Source organism: Crinia signifera, chromosome 4 (assembly GCF_055691185.1).
Source record: "Crinia signifera chromosome 4, ASM5569118v1, whole genome shotgun sequence".
NCBI classification, from domain to species: Eukaryota; Metazoa; Chordata; class Amphibia; order Anura; family Myobatrachidae; genus Crinia; species Crinia signifera.
Window position 1 is genome coordinate 196874916 of NC_139220.1, and position 24980 is coordinate 196899895.

The window sequence follows — 24980 nt, forward strand, 5'->3', positions numbered from 1 at the left end:
GGATGGAGCTGTCCCACTTGTCCCATTTAAGGGTCCTCCACATAGGTAGGAGGAAGAAGCGGGACATGGAGTTCCCCGCAGAGCCAGCACAATTGTCAATCAAAGTTCTGCGGATACAGTTACACGCAAAGAAGGCTCTCAGCATAGTTGGAATGCCTGGAATGCCTTTGCCACCTTTGAGGGGATCTTTGTACATAACAATCCGCTTGACTCTGTCCATTTTGGATCCCCAGATGAAGTGGAAAACAGCCCGTGTGATGGCCTTGCAGATCGCCGCCAGAGGTGGCCAGGCCTGGGCGGTGTACTGAAGAACAGGAAGAAGCTCATTCCGCAGCACAAGTGTTTTCCCTTCGATGGTAAGGTCTCTGAGACTCCACAATCCCAGTTTCTGACGCATTGTCGCAAGTCTTTCATCCCAGCACTTCAGGGCTGCTCCATCTCCCCCGAACCAGACACCAAGGATCTTGATGAGGTCTGGTTTTACCGTGAATGGGAATGGAGTGGAGGACGACAGGTGCCACTTTCCGAAGAGCATAGCCTCTGACTTCCCAAGGTTGACCCTTGCTCCTGAAGCACGGCCGAAGTTTTCGCAGTTCTGGACGAGGGCCGTCACCGATCTCTGGTCTGCGCAGAACACAGTGACGTCATCCATGTACAGCGAACACTTGGCCTCTGGGTGGTCTGGACCCGGTGCGGTGATCCCTCTGATCTCTTGATTTTGCCTGATGGATACAGCGAAGAGCTCTATAACACAAACAAAAAGAAGAGGTGAAAGAGGGCAGCCTTGTCTGACCCCAGACATAACAGAGAAGGGGTCAGTCTTCCAGCCGTTCACCAACACCGAGCTGTAAATGTCAAGGTACATCAGGTTAACATACGAACAGAATAGCTCACCAAGACCAAATTTACGCAGTACCTTGCCCATCAGCTCATGGGAGACACGGTCAAAGGCCTTTTCCTGATCAAGACTGATCAGGGCTGTGCACACATTACGGTCTTTCACGTAATGGACCGTGTCTCTGAGGAGGGCAAGGCTGTCTGCGATTCTGCGGCCGGGAATGGCGCAGGTTTGGTCTGGATGAACGATCTGCCCAATGACAGCCTTCAGCCGGTTGGCCAGTACCTTGGTGAGGATTTTGTAGTCCACGTTCAGAAGAGAGATGGGACGCCAATTTTTCAGGTCACATCTCTCCCCCTTACGCTTGTACAAGATCGTGATCATTCCTTCCCTCAGCGAAGGAGGCATTTTGCCCTCCACCACCATCTCCTCGTACAGCTCGAGCAGATCCGGGCCAATGAGATCCGACAGCGCAACATAGAGCTCTGCTGGGAGACCATCACTGCCCGGAGTCCTGCCCTGCCTAAAGGATTTAGCGGCAGAGAGCACCTCCTCCAACGCCAGGGGAGCGTCCATGGCTGATTTACCTGCAGGATCAATAGTGTTAGTGATACCTGACAGGAACTTATCCGCCTCATCGGTGTCTGTAGTCTTAGGGGAGTAGAGGTCGCTGTAGTAGTCGCGAACAACCTTCATCACGCCCTCCTTCCCCTGTCTGGGGATGCCATTCTCATCACGCAGCTCTGTCAGGGGCGTATGGCCAGAGTGGAGTTTCCTGAAAAAGAAAGAAGTACACTTCTCACCCTTCTCCAGATTCTCCACCTTGGAACGGAAGACGATACGTCTGGACTCCTCCTTAAAGTGCCTTTTCAGGCTCTTTTTGGTCTCGTCCAGATCGTCCTTCACGTCCCAGCCGCACCGCTGGAGGTCCACCAGGGACTGGAGCTCACGCTGCAGTTTTCTGAGGTTCCTCTTACGGTCGCATGCCTGGATACGCCCTTTAGCCTAAAAGAAACTGCGGATGTTAGATTTGGCATATTCCCACCAATCAGACATACAGTCAAAATAACATTTGTCATTCTTCCATGTGATGTAGGCATCCTTAAGCTCAGCCAGTACTTCCTCCCCTTCCAGTAGGGCACAGTTCAACTTCCAGGAGCCTGGGCCAGATGGAAACCCATGGCCCAGAATTCCTTGGAAGTGAATGGCCCTGTGGTCAGAGAAGAAGCAGGGAACCATAGAATGCCTAACCTGCTGCACTGCCCGGGATGTGAACACAAAGTCAATGCGGGAACGCACGGAGCCATCGGGGAGGCTCCACGTGAAATTCACGGAGCCAGCCCCCATGGAGCCCACAGCGTCCCGCAGTGATGCTTCGGCCACCATTTCCCTGAGCAGGTTGGACGTGATGTCCAGCTTCGCAGAGTTGCAGGTGCTTCGACCATCCCCTTCAATCGGGCAGTTGAAGTCCCCGGCCATCACTACAGCCCTGGTGGTGGCGAGCTGGGTCCGCAGAGTCTGGAATAATTCCAAACGCTCATTCTTAAAAGGTGAAGCATACACGCAGATAAGCCTGATGGGCTCGCCTGCCCAGGAGCCGTCTACGACGAGTAATCTGCCGCAGACAAACTCCTGAACAGAATCTAACGTGAAGAGGCTGCCCCTAATAAGAATGGCTACCCCTGCAGACTTACACTCACCTCCACCGGACCAGTAGGACGGACCATGGGACCACTGCCGGGCCAGGTGCCTGTAGGACCTGGAGAAAGGGAGAGAGCATTCCTGCAACATATACACATCACATTTCTGAATGTCAAGAAAGGAAAAAATAGTTTGACGTCTGTTGTTGTCCTTAATGCTCCTTACATTAATGGTAAAAAGATTAAAAGCTACCATTTGTTAAGAGAAAAAGGCAGGGTCATTGTACGTTTACATTACCACTCCCATCGGGAGGCGTTTCATCAGGGTCTGCAGCCGGATCTCCCTGTTGGGGTGTATGGATGCAGTCAAGTATTTCATCGATCTCACACAGGCTGTTGAGCTCAGGTACTCCGCTCTCCTCCAAGACCTCTACATAGGCCTCCATCTCCTCCTCGAGGGTGAGGGAGCCCTGGACTGGCTCGACCGATTCCACTGCTGCTTTCTTAGAGGATTCTGGGTCTGCAGCTGGGCTGTCCAACTCCTTCCTCTTCCTTCTCGGCTGTACATTTCCTGCAAGGGCAAGTGGTGGAAACTCTTCCTCGGAGAGGAGAGGGACAGGGAGGGGGCGAGAGGGGGTGGTGGGAGGAAGGGTGGGTTGGATCACAGGTCGGGAGGGTGAGGGAGGGGGGGTGGTGCGAGCAGCTGGGATGGGAGTAGCTGTCACAGAGGGAGGGAGGGGAGGAGGGTTAGGAATGGTGGGGGAAGGTTTCTTACCACCTTGCTTTTGCAGAACCTTCTTCCTCTGCACCGGTGTGGGTGGCACCTTGGGAGGGACGATCACACCCGATGCTGCTGCGGCGTAGGATCTTGCTCTACTTGGACAGTCCTTGTAGACATGATCCACTGAGCCGCACAGGTTGCAGGTCTTCTTCGTGGGGCAGTCCTTTGTCTCATGGCCGGCCAGTCGACAAATCTTGCAAGCCAGGACCTTGCATTCCTTCCCAAAGTGGTCCTTTCCATCACACTTACGACAAGTGCGTGGCTGGTCCACGTAGTGGATAAGTCCTGCAGTTCCCCCCAGGGAGAAGCACGGTCTGAGGTGCTTGACTCCATCTGGGCACGAAGTGTCCTTGTGCAGCCTGACAATCACCGACCACTTTCCAGTCCAGAGTCCATTCTCGTAAAGGATCCTTGTGGGGCCCTTTATGATGGTGCAGGATCTGCTGAGAAACGTGACGATGTCCTTGATGTTTGTGTGTGGGCTTCGCATTGAAACCGTCACCCGCCTCTCCTCTCTTTGGATAGGGCAGTTGCCCACAAAGCGAGAGAGAGGGGACTCAGGCTTCGCCGCTTCCACCGCTTCCCAATACCTCTTGCAAATTGCGATGGAGGCAAAGGTGGCGTAAAAGATGCCTCTGAAGAAGCTCTGGACGCTGAGCATTTCAGGTGCAGAGAATCCTTGCTCCAGGACCATCTTCTTGCCGAAGTACTCAACCGTCATGTCCGGCACCTGGCCATCTACCTCCTTTAGCTTCATCACCACGGTCTGCCTCATCCAGGGCTCCAGGGCTGGGACGCCTTTGGAGTGGTCCTGGACGGGCACCGTTGGTGGTGTCACAGAAGGGGCAGTGGAGCTAGGGCCGGCAAATCTGGTTGGACATTCGGCCGGTGACTTACCCTTCTTCCCGGGCTTCCTCCCAGCGAGGGGGGCCGAAGTGGAGGCGGTGGCCATCCTTCCGGCTTCTCGGGGCAGCTGAAGTCAAGGCAAAGGGTATTCTCCGGCGACGAGAGGAGGAGATGAAGGGGTCGCTTCAGAGGGCAGAGCAACACAAGTCTAACCCTCCAAGGAGGCTAGAGAGCGATGCACGGCTTCAGAGGGCAGAGCAAAGCAAGTCTAACCCTCCACGGAGGCTGGGGAGCGTTGCAGAGCTTCGGAGGGCAGAGCAGAAAGTCTGACCCTCGGCGGTGGCTCCGGAGCGGTGGAGGCTTCAGAGGGCAGAGCAGAAAAGACTGACCCTCCTAGGCAGCTCGGGAGTGCTGCAAGGCTTCGAGAGGGCAGAGCAAACAAGTCTGCCTCTCCCAGGTGGCTAGGGTGCGTTGATCTCCTCTTCAGGCGAAATCCCCTTCTCCTCGCAGTCGGGGGCGGAGCTTTTTCCTCGGCGTCGAGAGGAGGAGGGTACGGCAGTCGCTTCGGAGGGCAGAGCAGAGCAAGTCTGAGCCTCAGTCTTCTCCGGCTTCTCCCTCTTCTGGCGATGTTTTCTCCTCCTCGCAGTCTCGACGTCTTCGCTCAATTCGCTCTTCTCGGCCTGGCAGCGGTAGCCCTGAGAAGGACCGTTGTCGGTCCAAGAAACAAGGAGCAGAGCTGCCTCTCAGAGTGAACTAATAAGAACAGATACTACACTTGATCTTAGCCAAATGGCCGAGAAGCGATCCCAAGGCCACTGCCATGCTTGGAGCCTAGACCCTGTGTGTGCGCCATCACACCATGACCGGGTATGTACAGTAATCCGCCCAGATTCACCGCTAGCCTCCGGCTGTGGGATCTAGCCCCAGCATCCTGCAGGTTGGCTATTACATGGCTACTGCAGCACCATACCAGTGGGTTTATTTATCTGGTGCTGGGAGTGGGATAGGGCTGGTAGTGTCACTGGGGCCGAGAGGGGAGGTGGCTACGGTGGGTACTGTATGTCACTGGGGCTAGGGGGATAGGATGGGTACTGTATGTCACGGGGGCTGAGGGGGGATAGGGTGGGTGCTGTATGTCACTGGGGCTGGGGGGGGTAGGGTGGGTGCTGTATGTCACTGGGGCTCGGGGGAGGATGGGTACTGTATGTCATGGGGGCTCGGCGGGGATAGGGTGGGTGCTGTATGTCACTCGGACTGGGGGGATAGGTTGGGTGTACTGTATGTCACTGGGGCTGGGGTGGGGGTAGGAGGGGTGCTGTATGTCACTGGGGCTGGGGGGGGGGGGTAGGGTGGGTGCTGTATGTCACTGGGGCTCGGGGGAGGATGGGTACTGTATGTCACTGGGGCTGGGGGGGTAGGAGGGGTGCTGTATGTCACTGGGGCTGGGGGGGAGATAGGGTGGGTGCTGTATGTCACTGGGGCTGGGGGGGATAGGGTGGGTGCTGTATGTCACTGGGGCTCGGGGGGGGATAGGGTGGGTGCTGTATGTCGCCTACCACCTCTAGCTCCCAAGTACACTGTCTTGGAGACTCCTCTCTCTCCTTCAAACCACATATTCAGCACCTCTCACAAACCTGCCATTTTCATCTCAAAAATATTTCCACAATTAGACCTTTTTTCACTCGGGATGCCCCGAGACATATCCACTCACTGATCATATCCAGGCTGGACTATTGCAATCTCCTCCTAACTGTTATCCCTGTTAAATGCCTGTCTCCACTCCAGTCTATCCTCAATGCTGCAGCCTGGCTCATCTTCCTCACCAAACGCACTACCTCCACCTCCCCTCTTCTACAAGCCCTTCACTGGCTTCCCTTCCCTTTCAGAATTAAATTCAAACTTCTCATACTCACTTACAAAGCCTTCACCCACTCCTCTCCCATTTACATCTCTAATCTTATATCCCTTTACACTCCCACTCGTCCCCTTCACTCGGCTAACACCCGTTTGCTCTCCTGCCGACTTATTACCTCCTCCCACTGCTACCTCCAAGATTTTTCATGTGCTGCTCCCTTACTCTGGAATTCTCTACCTCTCCCCCTCAGACTCTCCACTTCTATACAGAACTTCAAACAGGCTCTTAAGACCCACTTCTTCATCAAACCCAGCAAACTGTCCAAACCTTCTGTTCCTCGCCCTGTCTACCCCTCCGGTGTCACTCCTGTCTGTCTGCGCCTCCTCTTTAGAATGTAAGCTCTCATGAGCAGGGACCTCTTACCTCATGTGCTTATCTTTTCTTACTTCAGCAGTCTTCGACAGCACCAAAGCATGTTGTTTGCTGCCGCCTGGATACTTATGTTGCAGCAATCGGCTGATGTTCCTATAATCATTTACCCTGTATTTGTCCTGTATTGCCTTCAACTGTAAGTTATTGTTGTTGTTTTTTTCCTGTTTGATTATGTGTATTCTGGGCACTGTGGAACCCTTGTGGCGCCATATAAATAAAGGATAATAATAATAATAATAGTATGTCACTGGGTGTAGGAGTACTGTATGTTACTAGAACAGGGGGATAGGGTAGGTGCTGTATGTTACTGGGGCTGGGGGGATAGGGTGGGTACTGTATGTCACTGGGGCTGGGTGGATAGGGTAATGTATGTCACTGGGTGTAAGAAAGTCAGGGTGGGTAGTGCATGACTTAACCCTGGAGCCAGGGGTAGGGCAACATATCTCTAAGCATGTCTATGCATAAATTATGCAGCTGGAACCATGTTAGTGTCCAATCCCTACCATTGAACTTGGGTAGAAAGAGAGACGCAGCAATGAAGAGATGACAGATTGATGGCACCACAGGCTGCCCTGCAAGACACGCAATCCCCAGCTACAGACCAGCAGCAACGAGAGCATCCAGCAAAACTACCAGAGATCATCTGAGGTTAAGGTATGGAAAGGGTCATGAAAGTTGGAGCCGGCAGGGGCTTACGGGGGGGAAAAAACTGTTATGAAGTCTACTTTTTTTCTGTATGACAGTGGTCTTCCAGACTTACATACTTTTTTTTCACACAGAAATGAGAAAATGGAGAAAAGAACCGAAATATTACATGGACTTTTCTGGTACTTGTGTACTATCACGGCGCCCATTGCATCGCAGACCATAAGGCATGCAATGGTATGCGATGTGATGCGATGCGACGAGATTGGCACCCGATGGTATACAATTTAAAATTGTATACCATTGTATATGGCATACAATGCGATGCGATGCGATGTTAAATTGTATAAGCACCCTAATGGGGGCTTACAATGTTAAATGCACCCCCATGCCACCCCCACTATGAACGTGAACCCGAAGCGTGGCGAGCACAGCGAGCCCGCAAGGGGCAGCGGTACGCGTTCTCCGACGTTTTCATACCCCCACTATCCATGTTGGCGTGGAGTTGATTTTATATAGTGTGGCGAGCGCAGCGAGCCACTGAGCCTGAAGCGTGGCGAGCGCAGTGAGCCCCGTGAGGGGACACGTATTACTTCACAGGTACTACGCGTCCGCTTGCCACGCTTCGGGCTCGGTGGCTTGCTGCGCTCGCCACACTATATAGAATCAACTCCACGCCGACGTGGATAGTGGGGGTATGAAAAGATCAGAGGACGCGTACCGCCGTTCACGTTCATAGTGGGGGTGCATTTAACATTGTAAGCCCCCATTAGGGTGCTTAAACAATTAAACATCATATAGGGGGCTTATTTTAAATCGCATTGCAGTGCATCGGGTGTATGCCATGCGATGCGATTAAAAGTTGTGCGACCAAATATCGTGGGCGCCGTGCTAGTACACAAGTACCCATATTCTTTATAACTTTTATAAATTTCTTCCAAATGTTAGAGTTGATCAAACCAGATTTGTCAACAATGCAAAATTTAATTTTCTTATTACCAGAGTACCTAGTCTGAAGTATCATTTACATGCAATACAAACCGTTGATGGCAGCAAAGCATCCACCAAACCAAACATTGGAGGGAGGCTCCAGCAGACTATGTTGGATACAATGTATGGTAGAAGTATAGGTAAACAAAAGCATGAAAAGCTAACAAATAACCTAGTGAAGTGGATAGCTATAAACTGAAGGCCAATTAGTATTGTTGAAGATGTCGGTCTGAGGAACCATCTTAGGATCGCAGCACGTATGACCATCTCAGTTTGGGACTTTATCTTATATTTACAAGTCTTTACAGATACCAAGTGTTTTTCTCGTATATCATATATGCTTGATCTCATATTGAATTATTTGAATGAACTGTATCGCAAAATCTTCATTAAATCTACTGAACAGTTTATTTAGTGTCCTCCATCTTCTTACAAGTGATACGTCCTCTGGGATACTTAATTCTAACGCTCCATGAGAAAGCATTATATACGGCCACCTAGTTTCCAGCCTGGTTTGGCTACTGCCCCCTCAGCGATACACCATCTGCCAGTTTCTCAACTCGTTCCTCAACCCAAGCCTAGCATGACAACAATAATTGAATTACAATATCCTAACTGCATCTATCTCTTGCTAGCTAGCGACCCTAAATAAATCTCTGTGGAGAGTGAGGTCTTGAATTTTAAGATTGCTACTAACAAGTTAAAGTTTTAAAAACAAATATATATATATATATATATATATATATATATATGTCTAGTGTCCGTGTGTAACAAAAACACTGCCACCTGCTGGCAGTGAGTGAAGCTATATCTCTTTCTCTTTCACACATATAGGCCCTTATTCTGATCTCGGCGGTACGGCCCGCGTGCGGCCGTACCGCCGATGTTTTCACTCTGCACATGCGCAGAGGTCACTCTGCGCATGTGCAGGCGAAATCGCCGCACAAAAAATGTATACGCCGCAAAGGGGGCGTATAGGGGCGTGAGGGGCTTAATAGCCTCATTACCCTATGCATACGCCCAGCGTTTCATGGGCGTTCCCATGCAAACGCAGGGCGTATGCATGGTAATGAGGCTATGACGCCAGTGATGGGGGCGGAAAGCTGACATCGCCGGATGTCAGCTCTCCGCCCCCATACAAGCTTTCACACGGACGATTGTCCGTGTGGTCTAAGCTTGCGGGTGCTGGTGGAGCGTGCGGCCCTGCCTTCGATGGTCGCCGACCATCGAATGCAGGGGGCAGCTCCCACCATGGTGGAGGCGTACGCCCCACCATTTTCATGCGGATCGCCAGCCGTCCGCGTACGGACGGCCGTGGCGATCCGTATTGTAGGCGGGGATTGGTTTGTGCGGCCGGAGCAACGTATGCGGCTCCGGCCGCACAGATCAGAATAAGGGCCATAGAAACACAGAGGCACTCACACATACAGAAACACAGAGGCAATCACAAGGTAGCAGACTAGCTTTCGAAGCTTTTGCTTTGAGCAGGCTTAGCTAGTTTTATAATAAGATTGTTCGAGACATTTTTTTTAGATTCATTTACCCAGACTTTCACAGAAACTTAAAGCAAGTATCTCTCATTAGGGCTTCTTTCAGTAACTATTACATGTGTCTTGGATGAACAATGTGGAGAATGAGTTGAGATCCTAGATACAGTGGAGTGGATCTCGATTAGCATGAATATATTGGTGTCAAGAAAAACATGTTGAACAATTTAAAGTGTGATTTGCACAATGTTCCTGGCACCTCTAACATTCTGAAGAGTATGTCAACAGAAGGCCACTCTGTGCCATATGTTGTAGAATTGCCTGTGAAATACTGACAAATTAAATCGTAGTATTAATAATAAACGATTCCACATTCCCTCATTCTGCTGTTGTTATTAGAAAAAAAACCTAACTTAGAATATAATATGGAACATTATAAGTGCATTGAAATGCCAGATAGCTTTCCAATGGACTAAACAGACATCTTTTTCTACTGTCCATAATAAATAGAATGTGGCACTCTTACAAAACAGAGCACATCACCTGTGTATTAAATCATTCTTCAGGCTAGTCCCTTAGAACAGGGCTCCTCAAACTATTTTGCCCTGGGACCCCATCAGACAATAAAAATAATTACAGGAATGTAGTCAGCAGACAGTACATACATGGTAGCATTGTGGAGGCACCAAATCATGTGAGGAGTCTAAAATAACAGACAATTCAACAGATTTTTCAGACTCCTTGAATCACTGACTGAGATTAGAAAAGGCAAATGCCTGATGGTCAGCAACATGGAATGTCGTGACCCACTTTGGGATCAGGAGCATCAATTTGAGAACCGTTACCTTAGAACTGGGATAGCCAACTCCAGTCCTCGAAAGCTACCAACAGTTAATGTTTTCCAGATCTCCTCACAGAATCGTAAGTGAAGTAATTAGCTCCACCTGTGAAACTTTGAAAATGTTTCAGCTAGTAATGAGTGCACCTTTGCAGCAGCTAGGTTGTCTGGAAACTGTTGGTAGCTCTCGAGGACCGGTGTTGGCTGCCACTGCCTTAGAACATAGGCAGAATAGTCCTCCCACTTGGCAGTTCCTGGTTTGTTTTTCACATCTGTTGCTATACTGGACAGGATGATTAGATATTTTCTCTATATGGTCCTATAAACATTAAGGGGTATATTTACTAAAGCTTCTAAAAATGAAAAAGGGGATGTTTACCATAGCAACCAATCAGATTTTGTACATCATTGTCTAGGATGCAACAGGATGTATATGATTGAATGATATGGGCAACATCACCTCTTTATTTTTAGAACCTTTAGTAAATTTCCCATAGCATTAGAGTGTGCATGAGAGACCTGTACATCCTTAGCCACTACCTTGGAACTCTTTGTTACCTTGCAAATTACTGTACACATTGTTCATTAAGTGATCCTTTTGAAAAATGCTATGAGTACAGTTGTTTTTTTCACTTTTGAGCACTACTGGATGGACGGTGGATTTGCAAAGCCCAATGTTGTTATTGATGCTGATCTAACCTTATTCAGTCTTTAATGTTCATAAAAAGGTTGCTCTCTAATGTGAACTCCTTTATTCCCAACCAAACCACAAGTATGTAATCTATGTATCCAGCCCCTACAAAATTGCGTTGTTTTGATACGCTACAAATTTCAACATTATGGAGGGTTATTCTACCATGCAGAGGAGTAACTCTGGGAGGCAATTGAGTCATCTGCCGCTGGGCTCCTGCTCCCAAAGGGGCACCTCTCTTCCCCTGTAAGTTTGAAGCAGTTCATTGAAAGCTGTAGATTTCGCTTCTGTGGCTGTCTCCCCCTTCTAGCAGGACCATAGATGTCACAGTCTCTTTATTTTAAATTATAGTATACATAACATACATACATACATACACACATGCATACATATAGTTATATAAGGGGTTATATGTGTGTGTGTGTGTGTGTGTGTGTATGTGTGTGGGGGCACTATTTATCTTGCCTCCCGGCAACTGGGAGGAACTTACGCCACTGCTACCATGGTTCAAAAATAAATAACCATATGTTTTGTCACATACTGTATATTCCCATAACCATTTAAAGAAGACTCATGGAACGATTTCCCTGTTAGGAGAAAGCGTATTGTTGGTAGGCACAGAAACGGAGTACTATTACTTCCTTCAACTAGTCAGACTTTTACACTTTGGGTGCCAAATTAATTTGTCAAAATAGTTGTGAAAATTGCCAGCAAACAGTTTAATTCCTTATAATGACCTGTAATGTTTACCTCAGGGGTCTTCAACCTTTAAGACAGCGTGGGCCACCTAAAAAAATCCAGTGAAGCCCGAGGGCCACTAAACTCTACTGCAGTATTTCGGACAGCCCCATAGAATCACAGCTCCCCTATAACGTCAGCACAGTCCTTCATAGATAATTGGCACAGCCGCCCATACTCAGCACATAACCCCCCCACATACACATATCCCAATAGTTTGATATTGAATAAATTGCACGCGCCGTAGGCGCGCTCCCAAAGAGGGGTGTGGCCTTATTATAAGGGGCGTGGTCTAATTATAAAGAGTGTGAACTAGCAGGAAAACAATTAACTGACACCTCTTTTGCAACCTGCATGACCAGACATTGGTTACCGCAGGAATGGTCGTTGTCCTCGCACGCTTAAGTTGACTAAAGGCTGCACAGTGACATATAAACATGAAGGCCCACACAGTGAACTAGTATGCCTCACAGATCAAACCCAAACAATGAAAGGCTACTTAAATCAATATACACTGTTACACTGTTTATCCGTAATGCCCATTACACATTGTGCATCACACCATAGTGTCCATTAGACATTATGCCACACACCGTAATACCTGTTGTACTTTATGTCATACACCGTAATGCCCATTACACGTTATGCCGCACACGTGATGCCCATTACACATTAATCCACACAAAATTATGCCCATTGCACATTATGCCCCACACTAATGCCCATTATGCCACAGACCATAATGCCAGCAGTACTCCTGCTTATACATATGATGCCCCAGCAGTGCCCCTCACACACAATGCCCCCAGTAATGCCCCACACACAATGCCCCCAGTAATGCCTGCAGCTTTGCCAGGTCCCCTGCTCCCGCCAGCTGTACCTTCTCAACCTGCAGCTTTGCCGGGTCACCTGCTTCCACCATCCATGCCTCCTCCTGCAGTTTCGCCGGGTCCCCTCCGCCAGCTGTGCCTCCTCCTCCTGCAGTTCCTGCGCCAGGTCCCCTGCTCCCGCCAGCTGCGTTGCCTCCTCCCGCAGCTTTGCCGGGTCCCAGCTCCCACCAGACGTGCCTCCTCCTCCCTCAGCCACGCTGGATCCACTCCTCTGCCCTGCCTGCAGCCAATGAAAATCGGGTAGCATTTTCTTTTACTTAAAAAAAAAATCCTGTGCATGGCAGGCAGGGGGCCACTGAGATCAGCTCCGCGGGCCACTCGTGGCCCGCGGGCCATGGGTTGAAGACCCCTGGTTTACCTTATATAAGAAATATAACTTATTTTTTTGCATGTATATAACAAATGTGAGCGACGCTGGTATTTTTAGCAGATATTTTGAACACCTCTCACAGAGATGTTGACACATTAAAGGGTTAAAGTACAGTGATGAGGATATTCTGAAATTTTTACATTTTTAATTTACTTTACACTTTTTTAAAATCCTACAAATAAGATCTTTCATTAAAAAATAAATAAAGGGGAATATAGTACTAGTATGGTCACAGGAAAAGCTGAATACAGATGGATGGACATAATAATAATAATAATAATAATAATAATAATAATAATAATAAGCAAATATATTTCATAGCAAGCTTGAGTCCATTTTGAGAAAGAGCACTATAGAAATACAATTATTATTATCATCATCATCAAATCCATCAGCTTTTTTTTTTGTTACATGAATGTAAGCGGCACTGGGTGTGATAAAGCTGAATAAAGGTCATGAATAGTGTGAACCTAAAGTTATAATTAGAAATGACTAGGACACATAGTAACACCTTAATGTGGCAACCACCTGTGAGGATCTTCTTAAATACTGACTACAGACAGCAGGTGCCAGTGCACTTTCAACACTGACTACTGCAACCCTCCTATATTACATTGCACTCTGTTAAAAGTAAATATAACTTTATGCAAACTTTATACAGTCCACAGTCTTATGAAGCTTAACATAAACAACTTTTGGAATTACATTTCTCTGGTGCGTACACATGGGGCAATATGATCGATGGCAATATATTGCTCAGCAATCATATTGCTCAGTGTCCCGTTTTCATCTGCGACCAGAGATGGTCGCAGATGAAAATGTCACACTGCCAGGAGAAGAGGCAGTGGAAGTCGCTGGTCGGAGGACCATTCATGGGCTGAAAACGGGAGCACGCACCCAGCGATTTATCGCTGGTGCACACTACAATCCCAGGCAATATGGTCGCTCAGCGACCATATTGCCAGCGATAAGTGTATAGAGTGTAAACAGCTTTAGTGTGCTACAAATAGTCTTATTGGGGGAAATTTACTAAAGGAAATTTGTAAAAAAATAGGTGTATTTGTATCCAGAAATACACTTATTTTTGACATTTACTATCCCGAAAATACGGCAATTCGTATTCGTATGGATAGCACATCAATACGAATACGAATTGCCGTATTTTCGGGGTAGTAAATGTCAAAAATAAGTGTATTTCTGGATACAAATACATCTATTTTTTTTACAAATTTCCTTTAGTAAATTTCCCCCATTATATCTGTTTATTGTCTCACACTTTAACATTCCCTATTGCGTATTATCCAACCTATCAACTTTGTTCTTCTTCACAGCCCCTCAACTTTTTTGAACTATTAATTTATAATAAAGGAATTTAAACACAAGTGATTGTAATCATAAATGAAAAGGAAGTATAGGTAGAGAGCATTTTGTTCCTACTGGAATGTTGGGAGGTATATATTAAATTGTAACCACTGGAGTAAATAGTTTAATAATGCCTGGATACTGTTTATAGCTCCACCTAATGGTATACGGTCACTAGGTCCACCACAGGAAGGTTGACATTCATTAGGTTGACCACTGAAGGTCGAAAGGCCTTAGGCCGACACCTTAAAAAGGTTGACAGGGTCATTAGGTCGACACAAACATTAGGTTAACATGGGCAAGGTTGGCAGTCAAAAGGTTGACATGTTTATTTTGAAGCTGACATTTCATGCCCTGCTATCCAGTAGGGCATGGACGGAGAATAAAAGGCATAGCAAGGCGCTGTGCCCGGAGCATGGCGAGCACAGCCATGCGAGGAGACAAGGTGCACTGATACGGTGTCCATGTCAGTGTCGACATTCGGGACAAGAAACCCGTGAAAAACCCAGGTCGACCCTTTGACTGTCAACCTTGCCATGTGGTCGACCCAATGATCCCAACCCCACCTAATTGAAAGACAGTTGTTTTATAAATTTTGTAGAGAATTAAAGGCAACATATATAACCTTAAAATTAAATACACATAGAAATTTAAAATCTACTGTATCAACTATCTTGTCACATGCACGAATAGCAGCAGCCTCTGTATGACTTACACAATGAGACAGGAAGGAGCATTACTGATAACACTGGTCTTTGAGAGGGGAGCCCACTGACAGAAGGAGGTACAGTATCCCCTGTGTCCCCCCTTTATCTGGCTATGATCTCAGTACAACAGTAAAGCCCTGTACACACTGTGAAATATTAGCTAATGACCAATTTTGACTAAGCAATTTTAACTAGATGCACCGGAGATTTTAACTGAGCAATTTTGTCTAAGTAATGTTAGTCTATGATCTAATAAAAATTGTCTTGCCTGCACAGTCAATCTATACTAAGCAATCTATGCTAGACAATATTGGCTAAGCAGGAGAAAAACTGGGAGATTTTGACTAACCTTATAGATTTTTACTATCTAGTCAAAATCTCCTGCCAAAACCTCACCATGTGTACACCCCTTAAGCAGCTTTGTCTATCTTGGTGTGTCTCTGATTGTTACTGTAGGCATGTGGTTTCTTCCTGATAACCACCTTTAAACTACCCATCTCAGCAATTTGACAGGTCCTTAGCTAGAGCATACCCACTCCCATTCTACCAGCCAGAAAACAGCTTTGTCTACTGTAGATGTGTATCCTACTAGGACCCTGTAGAATGTGACTCTACCTGGGGCTACATGGGAGGGAGTTTCCTGTTTGTTAGTTCAGTGTCAGGGCTCCAAACTCTGGTGCCCCTGGCTGTGGCAGCAGTGAGCCAGTGGTAATCAGAGTACTGGAACAAGGGAGGTCTCCGGTATGGGCAGTTCATATATCACTGGGCACTGTGGACACAGCTAGGTGGGGAGATGATGAGACTTTAATCAAAGCCACAGAATCTAACACCACGGTTTTCACCAGGGACCCCTGCAAGGAGGTTTTGGACTCCGCTGCATTCAGTGGCGATGTTGCGGCCCTCTGACAGAGTTCTCACACCTAACTGGCCAATCCCTGAGAAATGGTAAGTGATGAGTGCTAGTGTACTTGAGACTGTGGTACTCTGGGTTTGGACAGGATAATCTAGGAAACTGTTGACAGTGGCAGTTTGAGTGTATGGACTGTATCTGCGAGCCAGAGAGGGATGTCGACGGCCTGGGAGCCGGAGTGATGTCAATGGCCTGGGAGCCGTCACGGGATGTTGACGACCTGGGAGCCATAGACAGACAGTGTAGTTTGTAGAGTCGACGCCTGTGTCAACTAGGGAGTCTAAGATAGTAAAGGATGCACCAGCATGCGGGTAAGGAACATGGACGCAGACTCGCGCCGTGATTTCTGACATTCAGTTCCTAATATTAAACTAAGTAAATGTGTTATTCCTCACTGCAGAGTCCATGAGTCTTCCCTGATTTACAGCACATCTACATGGTAAAAGAAGTGGGGTGCCATGGATCAAGGAATATGCCGCATTGAGAGAAGAGCTGTTCAGGAGAGAATGGTCTGTGTATTGCATTGCTGGGCTGTCTGACAAATCAAAGAATGCACACGGCCAAGCTCATATATTTCTTTATCTGGCAGGTGCAGAAGCAGTTATTAAAGCAGACATATTTACATATTCAGAGGGGGAAGACAAAGACGACCCAGATGTATTGCTTGCAAAGTTTGAAGAGATTTGTATGCCTGTTAAAAAATGTAATAATGGACAAGCACACATTCAATTGTATGAGTCAGAAAACTGGGGAAAATATACAATGATATGTTGACTAAAATGGTGGTTTTAAGCTGCGAGTGTCCTGCGCTCCTTCTTTGGCTGCCTTTTAATTATCACTTAAGGCAGGCATTCCCAACCACGGTCCTCAGGGCACACCAAACAGTGCCGGTTTTAGTGATATCCAGGCTTGAGCACAGGTGACTTAATTAGTACCTAAGTGATTCTGATCAAACCATCTGTGCTGAAGCCTGGATACCACAAAAACCTGCACTGCTGGTGTGCCTTGAGGACCGGGGTTGGGAATGCCTGACTTAAGGTCTCCCTCAGACCTTAGGCATAAGTAGAAGATGGGTTGGTGTGATAATATTACCAGGCGCCAGAGATAGAGTTAAAAATGTATACAAATTTATTTTGCAAATAACATGAAAAAAATTATATTCTCTAAAAGGATGGGATAAGTTCTTACCCCTACGGGTATTTGGAGCCAGCAAGGGATGTTAAGTGGCAGGGATGCAGTCCAGAAGTGCACCCTGCAGTGGCCCCAAATACCTTAGCACTTGGTAGGTTCACCCAAAGGAAGTCCAATCAGTCACTACCGCCAACATGTTTCGAGCATCAGGTGCTCTTCCAGGGCAAGGTCGACGCGTTTCGAGCATCAGGTATTCTTCTTCTAGGGCAAGGTGCCCTGGAAGAAGAGCACCTGATGCTCGAAATGCATTGGCGGCAGTGATTGATTGGACTAAAGTAATACACACAAAAGTAATATAGGTTGAGTATCCCTTATCCGAATATTCGCTATCTGAATTATTCCGAAAACCATACATATTTGCGGAAAACTTACTGGGGACATCTCAGTGGCATAACTATAGCACCGCAGACCCCGCTGCGGCAGGGAGTTGCTGAGTAGGTGAGGGTGCTGGGAGTCTCCGGGGCTATTGCTGTGCAGCACTGCCAATGGGACCTGTTTACCTCCCACCCACCCCCCACCCCTGATCACTGTTGCTGGGACCCAGAGATCTACTTTTCTGAGCCAGTCCTTGCGCTGCTAGTGTCTTCTGTTCTGCCCTAATGAAAAATTTCCTTCACTAAATGTCCGCCCCCTTACAGCAGAAACCTTATGGTCTGCTATTAGGGCAGCTATGTTTATGAAGATCATTTTTCATTAGGAGAATTCCCGGGACCGCAGACACGTAGATCTGCGGGTCCTGGCAGCGGGGCCAGGAGCAGGGGTAAAGGCAGGGCAGGAGGGCGGGGGGCTGCAGGCCAAAATTCCAGGGGGGGGGGGGGGCGTCTGCCTGCCAGCGGGTAGGGCTGGTTTTATAGTTACACCACTGGGACATCTGTAACAGCACTATTGGTGACATGATATGTAACTGCCACTAAATATGTGCAACAAAATTATTGCTTGCCATCAAATTCAGTACCTCAGATTGTACCCAAATTTTGTTTCATGTTTTGAAACCTTGTTTTATGCATAAATAATATATATTTGTGTGTATTTTATGTGGTTTATGTGTTTATACAGCATACATGTAAGATACCTCAAAATAAATCATTGAAATATTAAAATATTCCGAAATATGGAATAATCCGTTATCCAAAATTCTCCCGAGCATTTTGGATAAAGGATACTCAACCTGTACAGACAATGTTATAACTGTGGGGATGCAATGCGTTTGCAATGGAGACATGTGACACAGGAAGTTTTAATTACTGTAAGAGTGCCCCAGCCACTATAATTTTCTGTTTCTTATAACTTGGTTTTCCTGTTGTCATAACTCTTCAGAGCACCAGTTATTATCTTTTTTACATGGTATATGATTTCAGTACAATACAATGCTTCAATATTTTCTCTCACAGTCAGTATACCGGTTTCTTGAATTCAACCTTCAAAACCCTTTTCTCCTTTCATATTTCTAAAGATACGTGGCATACCTTATGGCCAGTAGGTGGTTCCACAAAAAATACCAATGATATACCTAATTTTCATTGACCTTTCTGTTCTATGACAACATTTCTCAAAACAACTTTATTTTTGAATAAAGGTATGTTCTTTTTCTATACAGTATGGGCCTTATTCTGGTTCAAATTCCTTCTCACATGGACAAAAACATGTTCACTGCAGGTGGGGTAGATATAACATGTGCAGAGAGAATTAGATTTGGGTGGGGTTTTTCTTCAAAGTGAGATCTATATTGCAGTGTAGAAATAAAGCAACCAGTATTTTCCTTGCACAGAAACAAAATAACTCACCCAAATCGAATTCTCTATGCACATGTTACATCTGCCCCCCTGCAGTGCACATGGTTTTGTCCATTCGAAAAGGAATTTGCCTCTAAGAGCGAACCAGAATAAGGCCCTAAGGGTGAATTCAGTTAGACACAGTCATTTACTGCACTTAGGCAGGGTCTCGCTGCTCAACCCCTTGTAATCGTCACTTTTGGGAAGTGCCCATCTCTCCTCAAGCACCTGGCTAGCCCCCAGTTCACTTCCCTGCTTTGCATGTCAATGCATCTATTCAGTGATTACCGGTTGCTTTAGCAGAGCAAAACAGAAGTGATCACAGCATGCTTGCCTACTTTTTGTGTGCTCCTCTCCGGGAGATACCTGGAGAGGAGGCACTAAGCTGCAGTTCAGGGGGCAGAGCGGATGATGACATTATTAGGCCATGTCCCATTGCAACCAAATCCCGTGATTCGCGGCTCAATGGAGAGGGGGCGGGGCTAAAATTACCCGAAATGACACAATTCATGTAATTTTTGCCCCTCCAGAACTGCCACGGACGCACGGGAGGTCTGGGGGTCAGGGTAAAATGCAGGCACTTGCCATCCTTTCCAGATTGGGAATGGTGGAGGGGGGGTTAGCGCGAGAGAGAGAGAGAGACAGACAGACAGGGAGTGAGAAAACATGCAGTTTAAAGACCATTAATATCACACTTCATAGCTATAGTATATCTGCTGCTGATAAGGAGTGGTAGCAGAGTAACTAGTGCCAAGTTTGCACAATAGTAACATGTGTCTTGTCCAGCAGCGCCATCTATAGTCAAGATGAAGAAAAAAATAGTAAGTAATTTTGTATAATTTAAAATGAATTACTCTAAAGTCCTGTTTCCATGTACCGGCACTCTTTATATTTGACAGGTACCTGGGTTCTCTCCTAAGGACCAGACCAGTGGTCATACAAATATCGATATGTAAGGTGGTACCCCTCATGTTTCATTCTCAATAATAACAAATGTATCCTTGTACAGGGGTAAGCAGGGCTTAAAGTGGTCATGCAGAGGTGGGGGAACTCATTTCCCTATGCCACCTATTTTCTGCGAGTATTGCTGTGCAGGGCGAATGTGGAGGTTAAAATGTTCCACCTCACCATTAGAGGTGGTGGAACACAGTTCCACCCTGTTCCCCTTCTCTTTAACCCCTGGGGGTAAGCAATAAGTTTCTGGATATAAACAGAAAATTAGTATATTGCTGTGGCCTGGGCAATCTATTGCTGCCTGTACACCAATAAATAGAGTATATACTAGCACTCAAGAATCAAATGATACATCAAGTAGCAATTAACAGGTAAAAGCAGGGCCGGATTATAATGGGGGCACAAGGGGTCAGTACCCCATGGCCCCCTGTGGTTGGCATGTATTTCAAAAATATATATATATATATATATATATTTTTTTTTATTATTTTAGCTAAAGATTTTGTGCATGGGAGCCCCACTCCCATGCACAAAATCCTTAGCTAAAAAAATAATATTTTTTTAAATACATGCCAACCACAGGGGGCCCATGGGTACTGACCCCTTGTGCCCCCATTATAATCCGGCCCTGCTTTTACCTGTTAATTGCTACTTGATGTATCTTAGTACCCCATAGTGCTGCAGCTTCACCTATCTGCCAATGTGACAATGATTAATTTCACAATTGTGCAGTGCATTACTTGGAGTTGACTAAGTCCCATGACACTTTGCACCAGAGGGCAGAGGCTAAGATGTTTGTGCTGAGCTCTGATTGGTGGAGCTCATTACATGCTTCTCAGGCCCATGGAGAACAGCAGCAGCAGCCTAGTCATGGGAGGGTTTTTAATCAAAGACAGCACTGGGACTGTGAGGTCTCCTACAGAGTAAGGTGCAGAGGGACAAACACAGGCTTTTCATGTGGTATGTGTGTATATATATATATATATATATATATATATATATATATATACACATCCCCTGCAGTTACCCATTGACCAAGTTTATACTGCCTTTACTCTGTGTTTTGACAGTGTAATATTCTCCCATGCAGTTTGCGGCCAGTAATGAAAAGTGCAAGGGGGCTCGCCTCTCTAAAGTGCCCTGGAAATGCAGACTCCAGAATCCTGACAGACGGCATCCTGATCACAAGCATGCCAGGGACTGTTAGAATTAGACCAGTAAGGGTAGGGGTTTAGACACTGGGGGGGGGGGGGGGGGGCATGGAGGGTTAGCCTGTATAGAGGGAGGGTTGGGCACTAAAAGCGGGGGATGAGGCACTAATGGAGTTTATGTTAGGGCTAGGTACTATCATTAGTGTTAGACTGCAAGGGTGGGTGCAGCCAGGGTTAAGCATTTGGTAGGGAGGGTTAGGGGTGTAGAAGGAGAGGGTAAGTATACTTACTAAGCACCATTGGGATGCCAGTGTCGGTCTAACTTAACCGCCGACCAGCCTTATGCATTCCTTAAAACATACAAGTCAATTTCTAAAGAAGCTTAGTACAACTGCATTACCGCTTCACCGAATCTAAATAGGAAAGAGTATCATGATGATACTGTAGGTCGACAGTCAATAGGTCAACACCATATGGTTGGCATGGTCAAAAGGTCAAGTTTTTGGAATGTTTAGCATTTTTCATACTTTAACATAGCCAGCAGGTTGAAATGGTCGACATAAGTTTTTTTTCTTCATTTTTGCCACCCACATGGAGTATGATTGGAACAGTAATGATGAGAAGCACCCGGCCTGAAGCATGGCAAGTGAATCGTGCCCTACAGGGGGATGTAGAACACTTAACTGGGGTATCCTGTTCTCAAACCTACAATTTGGTACCTAAAAACATAAAATCAAATTGGGTAAAATTTAGTAGGATGAGAGATTCAGAAAATGAGAGATTTGGTAAGAAATCTCCAGCGGCAATCATTTACACTGTAAAATCAAACTGGTTTTGCAGTGTAAATGATTGCCGGTTTATAAAAGCTGGAGATTTCTTACCAAATCTCTCACTTTCTGAATCTCTCATCCTATTACATTTCCCCCATCTTTTCGAGTGTCGACCATTTCAGTGTCTACCTTTTTCCGGTCTAATTTGTACATGTCAACCAATTGTGCTCGACCAGGACACTGTCAACCTTTTGAACCACATCCATAGCAAAGAGCGCAGGTGAACTTGTCATTAAATATTTTCTTTTATGTATTAGATACAATTGTAGACAGGTATGAAAATAAAATGCCACTGAAGTATGAAGCAACATTATTTGAGAATGCTAAAGTCACTAGTAGGTCATCTAAAAATAACTCCACTTTTCAATTTTATATTTCACTACTCACACTTGTGATATGTCTGTAGTACATATTCAGTGACACAGGGGTACACACTGCATATTTATTATGACATAAAGAAATAACACCATGAGGCTAAAATCTGCATTCAAGTACAGAAAACATATACTTAAAATATATTACAAAAACCTCTTCAAAAGGCAAAGGAACAAATCATACTGTATAGTTTATAACCTCATTGTTGGCTTGTAGACTAATGGCCCCCATACACTAGGGCGACTTGTCTTTAGGACAAGTCGCCCCCGACTTCCCCCTGAGCTTCCCCGGCTGCTCCCCGGGGGAGCTTGATTAGATTGGCACTTGATGTGCCATTTTTTACATGTGATAAATCGTCTTGATTTATCACATGTAAAAAACCCGGGGAGCAGGGGGGGGGGGGCTACAGAGGTGGGAGCAGGGGGGCGGGGGACACGTCTGTGTCCCCCGCTGCTGGGGACGCTGCGGGGGACAGCGTCTGTGCGAGGCGGTAGAGGCAGCAGGGGGGGCTGGGGACGCTGCGGGGGACACGTCTGTGTCCCCCGCTGCTGGGGACGCTGCGGGGGACAGCGTCTGTGCGAGGCGGTAGAGGCAGCAGGGGGGGCTGGGGACGCTGCGGGGGACACGTCTGTGTCCCCCGCTGCTGGGGACGCTGCGGGGGACAGCGTCTGTGCGAGGCGGTAGAGGGAGCAGGGGGGGCTGGGGACGCCTCGGGGGACACAGGCGGCAAAGAGCCGGGCAGGGGGAGCCGGCCGGGAGCTGTCAGTAATGAATAAAAAAAAAAAGCCCATACAATGAATGGGCAGCCTGTGATTGGCTGCTGAGCGCTCTCTCAGCCAATTGCTGACTGGCTGAGAGAGCGCTCAGCCAATCACAGGCCGCCCATTCATTGTATGGGCTTTTTTTTTTTATTCATTACTGACAGCTCCCGGCCGGCTTCCCCTGCCCGGCTCTATGCCGCCTGTGTCCCCCGCAGCGTCCCCAGCCCCCCCTGCTCCCTCCACCGCCGCGCCGCCCCACTAGGTCCCAAGTCGGGTGGTCGGACGTGCAGCAGGTCCGACCACCCGATGCAGATCCGATGCGCACGGGACCGCGCATCGGATCTGAGGGGACATCAAAACTAGCCGATTTTGGTCCGATTTCGGCCAGATCCGACTGATCTGGCTGAAATCTGACCAAAATCGGCTAGTGTATGGGGGCCTTTAGAATCATACATATGAATCAATGGGGTAGATATATTAAGCCTGGTAAAGTGATGAAGTGCAAGGTGATAACGCATCAGCCAATCAATTTAAACACAGCTGAAACGGTAACTAATTGTCAATATTCCTGAAATTGCATGTGATGTGTGTAAAATTGAGTAAACACTGAAGCAATGTCATCTCAGTGGATTGCGCCCTCCCGCATTTGCTCGTGACTAAAACCTTGTGTATAGCTAATGGCATGGCATCGCACCCTACAGATGTAATGGGTCTCATCTTTGCAGGGGATGGCGTCGCCATCGCCATACCCTGCCCCCCGCCATCTGTATGCCGGAAGGGGACGCGCGCACACGAGGTGCGCGCGCGTCCCCTTCCGACGGTGCTGCCCTCGGTCGCCCGGTGCCCACACCGGGCGACCGCACCCCCCCCACAGCCTCCTCGGGTGGCGGACAGTAATGCGGATCTCCAGCAAAGACAAGACCCGATACATCTGTATAAAATGTCATGCAATTTTGCGAGAGGTGCGATGCGGTGCGATCCCCTCGGGCCAACAGAGCAGTGAATAAATTACATTAAAAAAATTGCATCGCATCGCATGGCACGGCACTAAAATGGCCCATGCGATGCGATTTTAGTAAGAAGAATAGCCCTGTATGCAAATAGGGCACTGGGCGCCCTGCTAGGAAACAAGTACCGCGGTACTAATGTGGCATAATATGTAATAGCCATTGCGGTTTGTGATGTAATATGTAATGGGCATCATGGTGTGTTGCATAATATTTAATGGGCATCACAGTGTGCGGCAATATGTGTAATAGGCATTATGGTATGTGACTTAGTGGGCATCACAATGTGTAGCATAATGTGTAATAGCCATCGCAGTGTGTGGCATAACATGTGATGGGCATTACGATGTGTGGCATTACGGTGTGCAAAATCAAGAATAGAATATTAGCAAATATAAAAAAAAATGATAAAGCGGGTCAAGAGGCGGTCTGTGGGTGGGCCATTGTAAGGGTATCTCTCAAAATAAAGGAGGTAACCCTAATTTTATTATGGCAGTAGAGTATACACTGTTGGCGCAGGTGAACAGAATTCTCCCTACGTGCACGGTTGCAAATACAATCATAGCCGTGCACATGGGTGGGATTTCCTTGGGTGAGGCGGCATGTACCCGATCTCTGGGTTCTGAATATATGCAGCCCAGCGATCAGTTGTCAATCAGGCATCAAGAAAAGAAATGCACTGAATAAAATGGCCCCTGCTCCCACCCTTGGAATTCAAACCCAGACCATTATGTAAATAGCCTTGTATATGAAAGATATTTAGCAAAGTCTTTCACCTCATCAAATTCTCTTGCTCTTTGGGAAAATAGCTCTGTGTGTACGCACTACTTTCGGGAAAGATATATCTATCAGAGATTTTGAAAAAAGTCTTTTGAAATGAAAATCTTCTGGTGTGTATTGGCCTTTAAACAAAATCAGA

At 47.1% G+C, this 24980-nt stretch overlaps 1 protein-coding gene, 1 long non-coding RNA gene and 1 pseudogene across 2 annotated transcripts; 1 reads left to right on the plus strand and 2 right to left on the minus strand.

The window, feature by feature from the left end:
• Window positions 1-2133: 2133 nt before the first annotated feature.
• Window positions 2134-7352, minus strand: LOC146074825 (uncharacterized). The gene has a single exon (XM_083183347.1). The coding sequence runs from the start codon at window positions 4209-4211 to the stop codon at window positions 2757-2759; it is 1455 nt and encodes a 484-aa protein (XP_083039473.1). The 5' UTR covers window positions 4212-7352; the 3' UTR covers window positions 2134-2756.
• Window positions 4804-4910, minus strand: LOC146076278 (U2 spliceosomal RNA; annotated as a pseudogene).
• An 8814-nt stretch (window positions 7353-16166) lies between the features above and the next one.
• LOC146072499 (uncharacterized) lies at window positions 16167-16765 on the plus strand. The gene is made up of 3 exons (XR_014473155.1): window positions 16167-16331; window positions 16421-16529; window positions 16610-16765. It is a non-coding gene; the product is annotated as an uncharacterized LOC146072499 (long non-coding RNA).
• The last annotated feature ends 8215 nt before the right edge of the window (window positions 16766-24980 follow it).